The following is a 13,981-nucleotide window of genomic DNA, read 5'->3' as shown; positions in this document are numbered from 1 at the left end:
CTATATTTAAAAGTTTGAGACCATCATTCCTTAAAAGATGGAAAGCAGAGAAGGTTTGATGTTAAAAGATGTTTGAAGCAGAGAAGGTTCAAAACCAAGGTGGAAGAATGGGGCAGTGGGATTGGCTGCGAAGTCTCTAGACATGATGGCCATGGAATGGTAGACATTGGGTTCCACCGGGGAAGGCCATTGACAAATGGTTTAACTGGTTCCAGAGGTGGGGAGTGATGGAGGCACAAGCAGGATAGGGATTTGCTAGTGTGAGTGTGTCACAATATTAGAAAGCAATTTGGGAATAACTCCAAGAGGACTTAAAGCCCACTTAGATTTGATTTTCTTTTGTAAAAACAGGCAAAATTCCAAAAATGAACATTGGGGAAAACATTTATTACAAATCAGGCTCTGCATGAAGATAATTTCTATTTAACAGAAATAGACATTCAATGAATCTACAAATTTGCAGGTGAGACTGTTGCCAAGAGTGTGGCTGCCATGCTGTTGTTCAAAGCATAATAAGAATCCTCCTGATTAAGAAAATGTAAACACCAACAGGATTTTAGTAAACGAGGAGCATGGGTATTTTTTACCCAAATTCTGGGCAGTGGTGACAGATTACAGTCTTTAATAATGCAGTTATATTTCATATTTCTAATAGAAGTTAAATTAAGACTGGAAGGAAAGCAACTTCCAATAGAACAATTACTTGTTAATTTTAAACTGCTATGGGTCCCAGATTATCTCCATCAAGACAAATTTTCACCAACGACAATCCACTTCAGGATTTTCCAAGTTAAAATCGCTAATTGCAAGAACTGAGGTTGATTTTTCCCAAACTTTTGGCATTGAATTTACAGTCAACACTAGAATTTGAAAGTACTAATGGAAATGTGGATTTATAATTTAAAACTGGCTTCTAAACATGTATGCTGCAAAAGAAAAAAATCAACTTCATTTTACCCTGCTCCTTTTGGTGAAAATTGCAAGGAGGAAATAATTGATTAATTAGGATCTACACTTCACTTTAAACATGATTAGTCTAGGCTTTATACATTCAGCTCTTGGGGACTTCGCACACGTAGGACATTCAAGCTGCAAACTTCCTTTACAATTTATAATTTACAAGGAAGTGGGTCTTGACTGCTCAGAGACAAGCTAAAAAATACCAAATTCACAAAACCTGAATTCCAAAACAGTTCAATTATATTTATAGTTGTGGCAAATCTCCGTACTGCATGGGGCAGGTGATGTTGTCAAGTGTATCCAAATTGTTGTCGAGTCTCACAGTTCACGCTTCACACCTAAGGAACTATGGTAAGCATTTGGTTTGGGCTGAGAATCTCAATCCAATAACCATCTGGATCCTGAATGAAAGCGAGCCCCTTCATTTTACCTGCAACAGAGAAAAATAAATTGGTTTACATATAATTTCTCAAAACTTCCACTCAACTCATGTCTCACCTGACTTGCCCTGGAACAAGGGAATGGTGAAACAAAAACCATAGTCCCTTAGGTGTTAAGTGTAGGAAATATAATAGAAAAACAAAAGATGCTGAAACCACTGACCAGGCCAAGCAGCATCTGTGGTGTGAGAAACAAAGTTAATGTTTCAAGTCAATGACCTTCCATCAGAACTGGAAAATTGAGAAAGCAAGTATGGTTTAGTTGCAGATGGGGAACACAGCATCAAAGACCTTGTGTCATCTGGACAGCCTTACTCCTCCACTCTATCCTGGAGTTCCCCATTCTCTCCACTGTCTCTGCAACAGAACACTCGTTTTCTCACATGTCCAGTTCTGACAAAAGGTCTTCAACCCAAAACGTTGCCTTTGTTTCTCTCTCCTCAGATACTGCCTGACCTGTTGACCATCACAAGGACATGAAATCTGTGTTGCCGATTCACTCAACAGTTGTTGAATGGGGCAGGATGAAGATCTAAGGACTTACCATCATCCACCTTCTTCACAAATTTCACCCCCAGTTCCTCAAACCGCTTGCAGGCTATGTAAACATCAGGGACAGCAATGCCCAGGTGGCCTGCAGGCAAGGAGCATCTCCAGGTGAACATTACAAGCATGGACAACCCAAGACAATTGAACATGCAACCACTTCTCACTATCACAACAGCCACCCCCTTCTAAGTCAGCCTGTCAACAGGAATTCTCAGCTCTGTCCTACACCCATCAGTAGTCAGGATGGGCCAAATGGCCTTCTCCACTGTTAGTTCTATGATTCTCTCTAACGCCGTTCAGTAGCAACGGGAAAGCCAAAGAAGGCACTCTCACATACGGATTGAGAGCAAGGATCCATGCTGTCCTCCCAAACGTAAATAATCGTAACAGATGTTATCCAGATAGAAGACCATCTCCTGCAAGGTCCCCACCTCTCCTCCACCACCCTGCTTCCCCCAGTACCACACAAGCACCGAAGAAGGTCCTCCTCCTGAGCTGGACTCTTTTGTTCCCGTTTGGTCTCATGACTCAAAATCTTTGAGAGTCAAGGTGACCAGACTTACCAAATCCTCTGGGGTCAGAATTCCCATTGTGGTAGGCTTGGTTTTCATCAACCTCAGTGCCCCAGTTGCTGCAAGACATAAACATGCGGATGAACAACAGGTGCCCCATCCAACAGATCCTCCCCCCAATAGATCTGCCCACTCCTTGTGCTAGCCTGAAGCCATAAATGCTGGGGTAACTCAGTGGGTCAGGCAATGTCTGAAGAAAATGGATAGGTGATGTTACAGGTCAGGACCCTTCTTCAGATTCTTCATCCTCACGCCTGCTTCTATCTCTGGCCTTTGTCCATCAATCCGCCTATCAGGGAATCACCACCCGAGGTCATTTGTTGCCAGCTGTGTTCAGCTCTCTATTCCCTGCAATCAGTCTGAAGAAGAGTCCCGACCCGAAACTTACCTACCCATTTTCTCCAGAAAAGGCCTGAACCATTGAGTTACACTCCTGTGTCCATCTTTGCCAATCCGACGAATCTCCTTTTCCAGCTCAGTCCTGTTCTTGGCCAGCTGACTTGTACCCATGGTCAGAACTTCTGCCATCACCAACAATCCAGACGGCAAGTTTCAAAACACACCACTGCCTTGAGGAGGTTTGTTTTTCTCAGCTCTCTCCACCCCCCCACCCCTAAAATAAGATACCAAACAGTACTGAACAGGAAAATGACCTTTGGCCCACAATGTCTGTGCTGTACATGATACCAAGTTAAAATAATCCCCTCTGCCTGCAATAATCTGTATCCCTCTATTTTCTGCACATCCATGGGCCTATCTATTTGCCTGGGCAAAATTAGACTCCTTGGCATTAACATCTCAGATGACATATCCTGGGCCCAGCACATAAACATAGCACAAAAAGTAAGGAAATTTGTGTTTGGTAGATTATTTCTTTGTTGTAACAATGCTTCTTGGCAATAAATCTTATACCGTTGGAAAGCCTGTTTATTTCCCTTTTAAATGGTGCCACATTTGTAAGGAACATACATTTGTGGGATGAGCAGCAGAGCTGAGTATGTGGGTTGCGCCCATGAAAAATGTGCCAAATCTTCTCTGCCAATGCCAAACAGCTTATTCTGCCATTGACTCTTGTTCGGTGTTGTTTGGTGGATTGGATGATTGAAGTCTGAAGAAACAAGACATATTGGCAATTTAACAATTTATTCATTTAATAAACAGGAGCCTCAGTAGCGTGTGGAAGAACCATACACAGCCACAACAGCCTGGCACCAGCCTGGTCACACACTGTTGTGGGATGGCATCCCATTCTTCAACCAGCATTTGTCGCAAGTCAGCCAACGAGGCACCTGATTGTCAGCACCTGGGGGTACCAGAAGCTCAAAACAAGAGTCAATAGCAACAGCAGAATAAGCTGTTTGGCCTTGGCAGAGAAGATTTGGCACATTTTTCATGGGCGCAACCCACATACTCAGCTCTGCTGCTCATCCCACAAATGCATGTTCCTTACAAATGTGGCACCATTTAAAAGGGAAATAAACAGGCTTTCCAACGGTATAAGATTTATTGCCAAGAAGCATTGTTAATCTACCAAACACAAATTTCCTTACTTTTTGTGCTATGTTTAGATGTAATTACGATGGCCACACAGCAGCATCTCTACTTTCTTATGTTTAAAAAGATTTGGCATGTCACTGAATATTATATAAAACCTTTACAGATGCACTGTAGAAAGTACATCTACTGATTACACCGTGGCCTGGTGCACAATGCAAGAGTCTGCAGTGGTGCATTCAGCTCACAGACCATTTCACACCAGCCAAAGCATCTACCGAAGGCGCTCCCTCAGGTAGCCGGCATCAGTCATCACGAAACCCCATCATCCGGGCCATGCCCTCTGCTCGCTGCTGCCTTCATGCAGGAGGTACAGCAGCCTCAAAACCCACACTACGAGATTTAGGAACTACTTCCCTTCAACTATCAGGTTTGTGAACCAACTCGCATAACCCTGATCCTACCTTGACAACTGAACACAATGGTACACCTCTTGCACTATCTTGGATTTTTATCATTGTTTTTTGCACTAATGTCTTGTTTATTGGATGTTTATTTTCTTTTAACTGTCTTGTACAATTTATGTATTTTATATATAAGTATATAGGAATTTATGTTTTTTGTGTTCGTCATGTGCCTGTAATGCTGCTGCAAGTAACATTTCATTGTGCCTGTACAACGCTATTGTGCATCTGACAATAAACTCAACCTGACAGACTGCTAATCGTGCCTTGGTTGCAAATTGGAATTGGAAGTCTGAAGAAGGATCTCGACCCGAAACGTCACCCATTCTCTCCAGAGATGCTGCCTGTCCCGCTGAGTTACTCCAGCTTTGTGTCTCTAATTGGAATTCCTTCCCCAGTTCTCTCCATCTCTCCTTTCAGATGCACCTCAGAACCTCTCCCTTTGGCCAGGCCAGTCTTGCGCGACTTGTTGAGCATGTTTCTGTGAAGCATCTTACTTAAGACAGTTTCCTGCAAAAAACGTGATGTACAAGTGAACATTGAGTCACATGGCATGGAAACAGGCCCTTCATCCCATTGGGACTCTGCTACCTACCTATACTAATTTAATTATCAGACACTTTGCCCAGAACCCTATTCACCAAGGGTAACAGGCAAGTGAATTTAACGATAAAAATGCAAGCCTGCATTTGAAGAGCCAGCTGTGCATGCAAAACCTGCCTAGTGGTGGGTTCCCATTCACAGAGCCTTCAAACATGACACTGCAAACACCAAACGCTGCAGGTATCCTGCGAGATATCCAGCAGGCAGGAGCAGCCAACATACTCACTGCGTCAGCTCGATGGTGGCTCTCCGAGAGAATGTCCAGGCCGTGTGCTCGTTCTTTTCACCCGGGATTTCCTTTTTGTCCTCGAAGCCCAGGAAGTAAAGTGTGAACTTCATTGAGGGAAAGTCAAATTTCTGCAGCAGCCTGGGAGCAAGGTGGGGAAAAATTCCATCAGAGAAAGGGAGCATGCACGCAGCAGGTTGAAGGTGCGTAATGCTACAAAATTCCTGGGAAACGTATGGGGCAAGGTGGAGAGAGGGAGCATGTTTAAGAAGGCACAGAGGGTCTGTGGACTCACACAACTGCACTGGATTCTGCCCATGTGAACTCCTGCTGGGATCACTTTGAATTAAGCTCCAGTGACACTACGATATTGAACCTGCCTAGTGGTGGGTTCCCATTCACAGGGCCTTCAAACATGACACAGGGATCAAGGCGCACACCTAGGTTTCACATCAGCTGGGAACTTGGGAGACTGGCAGGGGATTCTGTTGCTACAAACAGGACTCCAGGATGGTGTGTTGCCTTATTTACAATCATGAAGGATCTGGATGGGGTAGACAAAAACTGTTCCCTTTGGCAGAAGGGTTAAGAACTAGGGACTTGGGAACGTGTCCATCGTCAGGGGAAGGTGATGGACGAAGGAACCTAAAGTGATTCAATTTATTACTTTTTGTAAAGTAACAAATTATTTTGTATGGGGAGAAAGCAGGAACAGGGTACTGATTGAGAATGATCAGCCATGATCACACTGAATGGCGGTGCTGGCTCGAAGGGCCGAATGGCCTCCTCCTGCACCTATTGTCTATTGTACTGCCAGAGTTAGTGGAACTGACTGATTCAAGGCAAACAGGAAGCCATGTAAGAGATTGCTGTTGCCGAGAGCTGGCCTGTTTCAGTTACCTTTTGCAGCTCTGAATGCTGGAAGATAGAACGAGGCATAATACTGGAGAAAGGTTAGAGGGCAAAGGTAAAGAGCAAAATTGTAGCGAGGGACAAAATGCGACACAAGACCCTCATGGTCACAAAGCATTCTGTAAAAGGTGTAAGCAGAAATCACACTGTTACAAGCTGGGTGAGGCAGGAAAAAATAATGTGTAATGTTAACAGAATGCAGACATTTCTGACATGTGTTTACCTGCAAGTTACTGAGTCAGGACACGAATCCCATTGACTCGACAGCAAAGAGGGAAATAATAAAAATAAATTGGCAAAAGAGCTAAGCCTCCAGAAAGCATCTAATATATTGAGAAAGAAATGTACATCAGGCAAGTCAACAATCTTTAAAAATCTTAACCTTTAAGATGGTTCAAACTCTTTGTAAATTCATCTATCTGCAACTAATTATTGCTCTGCCCCTTTTGTCCCTGCTTTGGGATATTTAGCTGTGCAGAGGCATAACCTTTAAATAAGAGAGACCTGCACTCCTAAGATACAACTTTACAAAGACAAACTGAATGGTGTGTTGCATTACATTGTTTAATCTGTGGGCTCCTCTGTACTTCTTGCTTTCATTCTCACTTCTAAACAACTCACTCACTTTCCCTTTCCTCTACTCAACTTTCAATGTTCCTTACGTCATTCCAATGATTCTGGTGTAAAAATCCAGAGATTTTTTTGGATCTTTCACTCTCAGCATGGTCTGTTGCATTATGAAATCCTAAAAGAGAGAAACAATGAGAACATTGGAAAATAGATGCTCTCTGGCTGATAGTTTTATTTATAACAAAAAGCGACTGAGGAGAAATCAAGTTACATGTCATACGTTTATTTTTTCTCATCTCCTCTACCTCAATAGGAAGGGAGGAAAACAAAAGCAATAAGCCCTCACTTCTCAGCTGGAATTACACAGCATAGAAACAGGTCATTTGCTTTGGACAACCACAACAAAACTGCCCATCTTACCAACCCCATTTACCAGCACTTGGGCCATGACATATCCCATGCTGATTCAGGTGCTGTGACGTTCAGAGTCTCTGCCTCCACCATCCCTTAGAAAGAATCTAACCACTATATGAAAAGATTGTTCCACAGAAACCCTCTACACCTTTTACCCCTTTCCCTATATCTATGCTGTCTAGTTTTAGACTATTTTGGGGAAAATGTTTCCATCCATCTACCCTGTGTCTGCCTATAAATAATTTAGCAGATTTCTATTAGCTCCCCCTCAGCCTAGTCCACTGAGTAACACAATCATCCTACCAAAACCAGAGAGCAGTCCTGAACTACTATCTACCTCTTTGGTGACCCTAGGACTATCCTCGATCGGACTTTGCTGGCTTTACCTTGCACTAAACGTTATTCCCTTATCATGTATCCGTACACTGTAAATGGATCGATTGTAATAATGTGTTGTCTTTCTGCTGACTGGTTCGTACACAACAAAAGCTTTTCAATGTAACCGAGACTGAAACCCAGTTACCCCTCATAACTGAATATCTCTGTCCCAGGCAATATCCTGGTGAATCTCCAGCACCTATAGTATAGCCACTAGAACTACACACAGTACTTTAGCTGTGATCCCATCGATGTTCAATAAAGTTGTATTAGAACCTCTTTGTTCTTATATTCTATGACCCATCTCATGATGGTGAGCATCTTGTACACCTTAGAGTCTACTCTGTCTAACTCTGACTGAGGTTCACATCCAGTGTTGACCCCATCCACTGATATCCCACGACCTGTGTCACTGCCGTAGCCTGGCATTCAGAAGTAACCAGTGTGGGCAGTTAACACTTCCCACCGCACTTTTGTGTTTCCTGACCTCAGTCTTAAATGGCTGTTTCAATTTCAATATAGTTCTGGATTCTTCCAACACAGAAAATAACTTATATTTAAAAAACATCCTCTTATTTTAGTCCTTCAAAGCTTAGTATGGTTCAAGTACATGAGGAATCTACAGTACCAGAGTGTAATTCAGCCATTGTGTGAACACTTGGAACAGACAGTAACTCCTCCAGATCCATTATAACATCCCTGATTACTGGTATATTATTCTCTTTGTACCACATTACAGTAAAAAACTTTGTGTGCCACACAAATGTAAATTCAGAGTAAACCATGCCATGAGCATACGGTGCCTATACTATACACAGTATTCAGAACATGGCCCTAAAAATGGGCCAAGTACCATGTACATTGACACTTCTGCAGTCCAATCGACAGCTGAAACTCTAACTTTAATCATCTGTGTACATGGGCAGGGTCCCAAGTTCATTTGGTCTACAGCCGTCTTTAACCATTAAAAAAATCTGGAATTTCATGGATTTTAAAGGCATTAACGTGAAACATTTTTCTTGAAACATAGAAAAGGGTCATGTCAGCCAATGTCTACACCAGTTCACATAGCAATCCTCCACAATAATCGTTCTTTAAATCCAGTCCCATTAAATACCGTCTAATTACACCCATTGTCCTAACACGGGGGGGGCAATGTACAGTAGCCAACTAACCCACAAATTCGCATCTCTTGGCGATATGGGAGGGTACCTGAGATGCTGGGGAAAGCCACACGGCTTTGAGCCACAGAGAGAACCAGCAAAGTCCACAGTCTGCATTAACTTCTTTTGGCAAAGGGGAAAGGGAGTTAAAAAAATCGGAGATCAGAGATTTAAAATAATTAGCAGTGTTGGAGCAAAGAGGGAACTCTTCCTGGGGTGAACTGTCTCAGTAGTTAGCACTAGTTAGCTAACTCGGTAGTTAGCATGGCCTCCAGCTCAACGGCAACCTGCGGTGGTTTCTTGGGCCGGGAGAGTGCAGCACGGGTTTGACAGCCGGTCTGACCCAGTCCTTGCACGGCCTCTCCCGCAGATGGCCACCCGATACCCTGGTGCTGTTTCCCAGCCCTGACCCCGGCCCCAACGGAGGTGACCCGGCCCCGGCCGCCACACCTGGGTATCGGGGTCGGGCTCGGAACAGGCGGCGTGCGCTTGTTCGTCCGTGAGGCCGCTCAGCTCCTGCGCCATTACGACAGTTTGGCCAACTCAGAGCGACTGAGGTGGGAGAGGGGCTGGCGGCGCGACCCCTGGCACTGGCCCCGCCCCCGGCCGCCCCGCCAATCACAGGAAAGAAGCCGCCCACCGCCGGCGGCTTGGCCAATGAGCGAGGGTGGGGCGGCGCCCGCCCGTGACATGCAGCGGCGGCCTCTTGGCCACTCCGGATTGTCCCACCCCGCCCGAAGATCACATCCAACTCCACCCTCAGCACCACCTTCTCTCCTCTCCCCTCCCTCGACTCTCCTGTGGTTCAATCATCATCTCCTAGAGTCAGAGATACTAGCACCGAAAAAGGCCCTTCGGCTCACCCGGTCCTTCACCACCCATTTACATCAACCTTATATGAATTCCAGTTTCTTTATTTGAACAGGTTGACAGTGGAGGTAGAAAGGTGAGCCAACCTCGCCCGCCTCGGTGTGATGCATCTGGGTGTATTGAGGGAAGTGAGACGGGATGTGGTGGACACTAAATGATGGAGTCACTCAGCGGGACAGGCAGGAGCATCTCAGGAGAGAAGAATGGGTGACGTTTCGTGTTTCGGGTCGAGACGCTCGCTGGTCCGTGAGGCCGCTCAGCTCCTGCGCCATTGCGACAGTTTGGCGCAAGGAAAGTTTTGCTTCAGTTTGAAGAAGTGTCTCGACCCGAAACGTCACCCATTCCTTCTCTCCAGAGATGCTGCCTGTCCCGCTGAGTGACTCCAGCATTTTGTGTCTACCTTCGATTTAAACCAGCATCTGCAGTTTTCTTTCCTAGACGGGAAACAGAAACAGGATGTGATACAATCTTGCAAACCCGTGTTCTGGGGGTCAAGCCTGAAAGCAGGAGGTCTGTAGACATAATTTCTCCGTTTAACCCGTTTAAAGTAGAGAACGAGACCCAATAAGGGTCTCGACCCGAAACGTCACCCATTCCTTCTCTCCAGAGATGCTGCCTGTCCTGCTGAGTTATTCCAGCATTTTATATAGGTCTTCCCTAGAAACGACAGACTGGATAACCTTACCTTGGGGCCGAGGAATTTTAGGAATTCAGCAGCCGCTCGGAAATCGTGGGTTGGTAAATGACAGTCTTTGTCAAATAGACAATAGACAATAGGTGCAGGAGTAGGACATTCAGCCCTTCGAGCCAGCACCGCCATTCAATGCGATCATGGCTGATCACTCTCAATCAGTACCCCGTTCCTGCCTTCTCCCCATACCCCCTCACTCCGCTATCCTTAAGAGCTCTATCCAGCTCTCTCTTGAAAGCATCCAACGAACTGGCCTCCACTGCCTTCTGAGGCAGAGAATTCCACACCTTCACCACTCTCTGACTGAAAAAAGTTCTTCCTCATCTCCGTTCTAAATGGTTGATTAGCCCTGTCTCACTACTTTGAGTAAAAAACAGAAAATGATGAAAACGCTCAGCAGGTCAGGCAGCATCTTTGGAGAGATATAAAAAAAATTAAGTTGTAGATTCTTTATCAGAACTGCGAATAAGAGTAAACAAGTTAGTGTTGCATGGAGGGTGCAGGAGGGATGATGATACAAAGGGAATATCTCTGACAGGGTGATGCCAACGTTGTTGTGAAAACATGTCATAATCTAGTTGATGTATTAGGAAGGATATGAACCTTTGTTGCTAAAAGCTATGAAATTAGGCCATTCTCTAACTGTTATTAAAGAGAGGACAGAAGGATATTGATAGGAAAAGTGAACAAACAAGGATCCGGCAAAGGCATTATAATGTGGGAAATTTGAAATTGTCCATTTTAGCAATTATTTGGAAAATAGTAAAGGACCATATTATCAAAATACCACGTTTACAGAGCTCTGAGATGCTACGGGATCAGTAGCCCGTTGACTGGTCTGATGGAGAGAACTCCCAGTGTGCAGCTTATCAGCTCATGCAAGAGAAGGTAAACATGGGTTGGTGTTGATAGGATGACAGGGGAGGAAGCAGCATTTAAGAAGCATTTAAATAAAACCAGAAACTGCTGGAAGCACTAAGCAGGCCAGGCAGCATCTGGAAGGAAAGAGAAACAGTTCATGTTTCAATGTGTAGGAAGGAACTGCAGATGCTGGTTTATGCTGAAGATGGATGCAAAATGCTGGAGTAACTCAGCAGGTCAGGCAGCATCTCTGGAGATAAGGAATAGGTGACGTTTTGGATCGGAACCCTTCTTCAGACTGGTTCATGTTTTAAGCTGAGAACACTGCCTGAACTGATGAAGGTCTTTGACTTTAAATATTAACTCTGTTTCTATCTTGACGGATGGTGTCTGGCCTATTGAGTGTTTCCGACATTTTCCATTTTTATTTTAGATATCCAGCATTGAAGTCATTTTGAGTTTCGATTGCTGGAAATACAGAACTTGCAATCAGAAGTTGGGAAAGTGTCAGTGCATTCATTATTTTGTTGGAGGAACAATCACGGTACTGCAACTGGAGCATGCGTTGAGTTTTTGTTTTAGAGAAACAGCGTGGAAACAGGTCCTTCGGCTCACCGAGTCCACATCAACCTTAATCACCCATACACTAGATATACTGTATGTTACCCCAATTTTGCATCCTACATGTTAGGGGCAATTTACAGTTAACCTACAAACCTGCACATCTTTGGAATGTGTGAGGAAACTGAGGCACCCAGCCAAAACCCACATGGTCACAGGGAAAACTTGCAAACTCCGCACAGACAGCACCCATAGTCAAAACCCAGGTTTCTGGCTCAGTGAGGCAGAAACTCTACCTCTATCACGTTTGTGACAAGTTTGTGAGACAACTTCAACTGACGTAATTGAACACATAGCCAATGTCCTACACTTGATCCTGTTTGCAAAGTTGCCAACATTTGTGGAGATGGCCAAGGAATGCAAAATAATTCTCCTGATATTAAATGCAAACCGACAGTAGCTTCCAGCCACAGGACTGCAGCAGAGGTTTGAGTTTGATAACAGGATCTGAAGCACGTGGGTGAGTCTTGTGACAGAGGAGGCCATTCAGCCCATCAATTCAGTGCCAGCTCCCAGAGCAATCACATTCCCCTCCACTTATTTTATTGTAACTTCGAGCATGTTTATGTTTCTGTGCTGTATGATTCCATAACACTGGTGCATTGAGTCCAACTCTGGTCACCATATTTTTGGAAGAATTAAAATACCACAAGGAAAGTATGGAAAATATTCGCTAGTATGGTTCTAGGGAGGAAGTATTTCAGTACAAGATTAGTCTGGAGAAGTTGTTGTTTTTGGCCTTGGCTTGGAGTGGGGCAGGTAAGAGATTGGTTGGAGGTTTCTGAAATAACAGTAGGAATGGGTGGTGTAGAGGAGAGAGAAACTGTTACCATTGGTGAAAGATGGGAACCAGGGCACACAGATTTAAAGTGTTCAGTAAAAGAACCTTAGGCCACATTAGGTAGGTATCTGGAGCAACCGGTTAACATGGAGCCTGGTTCAATTGCTGCTTTCAAAAGGAAATTAGATCAGTACTTGAAAGGGTTGGGAAAGGCATGGGATGTGGGAGAGAGGAATTGGCTGCAGCTTTATAATATTTTATATCTGAATGGTGTCAGATTAGGAAAAGGGGAGATGCAACGAGACTTAGGTGTCCTTGTACATCAGTCACCGAAAGTAAGCATGCAGGTACAGCAGGCAGTGAAGAAAGCAAATGACATGTTGGCCTTCATGGTAAGACGATTTGAGTATAGGAGCAAGGAGGTCCTACTGCAGTTGTACAGGGCCCTGGTGAGACCACACCTGGAGTATTGTGTGCAGTTTTGGTCTCCTAATTTGAGGAAGGACATTCTTGCTTTTGAAGGAGTGCTGCATAGGTTCACCAGGTTAATTCCTGGGATGGCAGGACTGACATATGATGAAAGACTGGATCGACTGAGCTTATATTCAGTGGAATTTAGAAGGATGAGAGGGGATCTTATAGTGGCACGGTGGCGCAGCGGTAGAGTTGCTGCCTTGCAGCGCCAGAAACCCGGGTTCAATCCTGACCACTGGTGCTGTCTGTACGGAGTTTGTATGTTCTCCCCAAACCAAGGGTCACAATATAAGAACAAGGAGTAGGCTATTTAGGACTGAGATGAGGAAAAACCTTTTCACCCAGAGTTGTGAATCTGTGGAATTCTCTGCCATAGAACGCAGTGGAGGCCAATTCACTGGATGTATTTTCAAGAGAGAATATAGCTCTTAGGGCAAATGGAATCAAGGGATACAGGGAGAAAGTAGGAACGGGGCTTCTAAGCCATGATCATATTGAATGGCGGTGCTGTTTTGAAGGGCTGAATGGCCTACTCCTGCATCTATTTTCTGTGTTTCTATTTTGGTTCAGCTGCATTTGGAGAATTGAACGAAAAAACGATAAAAACTTACACATCCCATTACAGGAAGTATGCGGAGGCTGTGGAGAGGGTGCAGAAAAGTTTCACCAGTATGCTGATAAAAGACAAAAGTGCTGGAGTAATGTAATGGGTCAATCAACGTCTCTGGAGAATGTGGATAAATGACATTTTGGGTCTGGACCCTTACTCAGATTGATTGCAGGTTGGGGGACGGAGAAGGAGAAAGCTGGAAGAGAGGGTCAAGACAAAGCCTGGCAAGTAATAGGTGGATTCATGTGAGGGGGGGGGGGGGGTGTTGATAGGCAGATGGTTGGACAAAGGCCAAAGATGCAAAGATACAAGGTATGAGACAAAAGGG

At 44.5% G+C, this 13,981-nt stretch overlaps 1 protein-coding gene across 2 annotated transcripts; it reads right to left on the bottom strand.

The window, feature by feature from the left end:
• Positions 1 to 379: 379 nt before the first annotated feature.
• glo1 (glyoxalase 1) lies at positions 380 to 9,344 on the bottom strand. Of its 2 annotated transcripts, XM_078398962.1 has the most exons (7): positions 9,196 to 9,344; positions 6,883 to 6,965; positions 6,444 to 6,479; positions 5,309 to 5,449; positions 2,513 to 2,580; positions 1,945 to 2,034; positions 380 to 1,390 (listed from the first exon to the last, which is right to left on the bottom strand). In XM_078398962.1, the coding sequence occupies exons 1-7, from the start codon at positions 9,268 to 9,270 to the stop codon at positions 1,299 to 1,301; spliced, it is 585 nt and encodes a 194-aa protein (XP_078255088.1). In that variant the 5' UTR covers positions 9,271 to 9,344; the 3' UTR covers positions 380 to 1,298. The 2 variants fall into 2 exon arrangements, with proteins under 2 accessions (XP_078255088.1, XP_078255089.1); XM_078398963.1 differs by lacking the exon at positions 6,444 to 6,479.
• Positions 9,345 to 13,981: the final 4,637 nt, after the last annotated feature.

Source organism: Rhinoraja longicauda, chromosome 5, assembly GCF_053455715.1.
Source record: "Rhinoraja longicauda isolate Sanriku21f chromosome 5, sRhiLon1.1, whole genome shotgun sequence".
Taxonomy (NCBI): domain Eukaryota; kingdom Metazoa; phylum Chordata; class Chondrichthyes; order Rajiformes; family Arhynchobatidae; genus Rhinoraja; species Rhinoraja longicauda.
Note: the sequence above shows the minus strand (reverse complement) of the source record. Positions and strands in the feature narration are given on the sequence as shown.

Excerpts from the sequence above, each read along its gene's own strand:
- glo1 (XM_078398962.1), bottom strand. The coding sequence starts at position 9,270 with ATGGCGCAGGAGCTGAGCGGCCTCACGGACGAACAAGCGCACGCCGCC. Across the intron at positions 6,966-9,195 it reads AGCCCGACCCCGATACCCAG|GATTTCATAATGCAACAGAC; the intron begins GTGTGGCGGCCG and ends TCTCTCTTTTAG. Across the intron at positions 6,480-6,882 it reads ACCAGAATCATTGGAATGAC|TCAATGGGATTCGTGTCCTG; the intron begins GTAAGGAACATT and ends TTTGCTGTCGAG.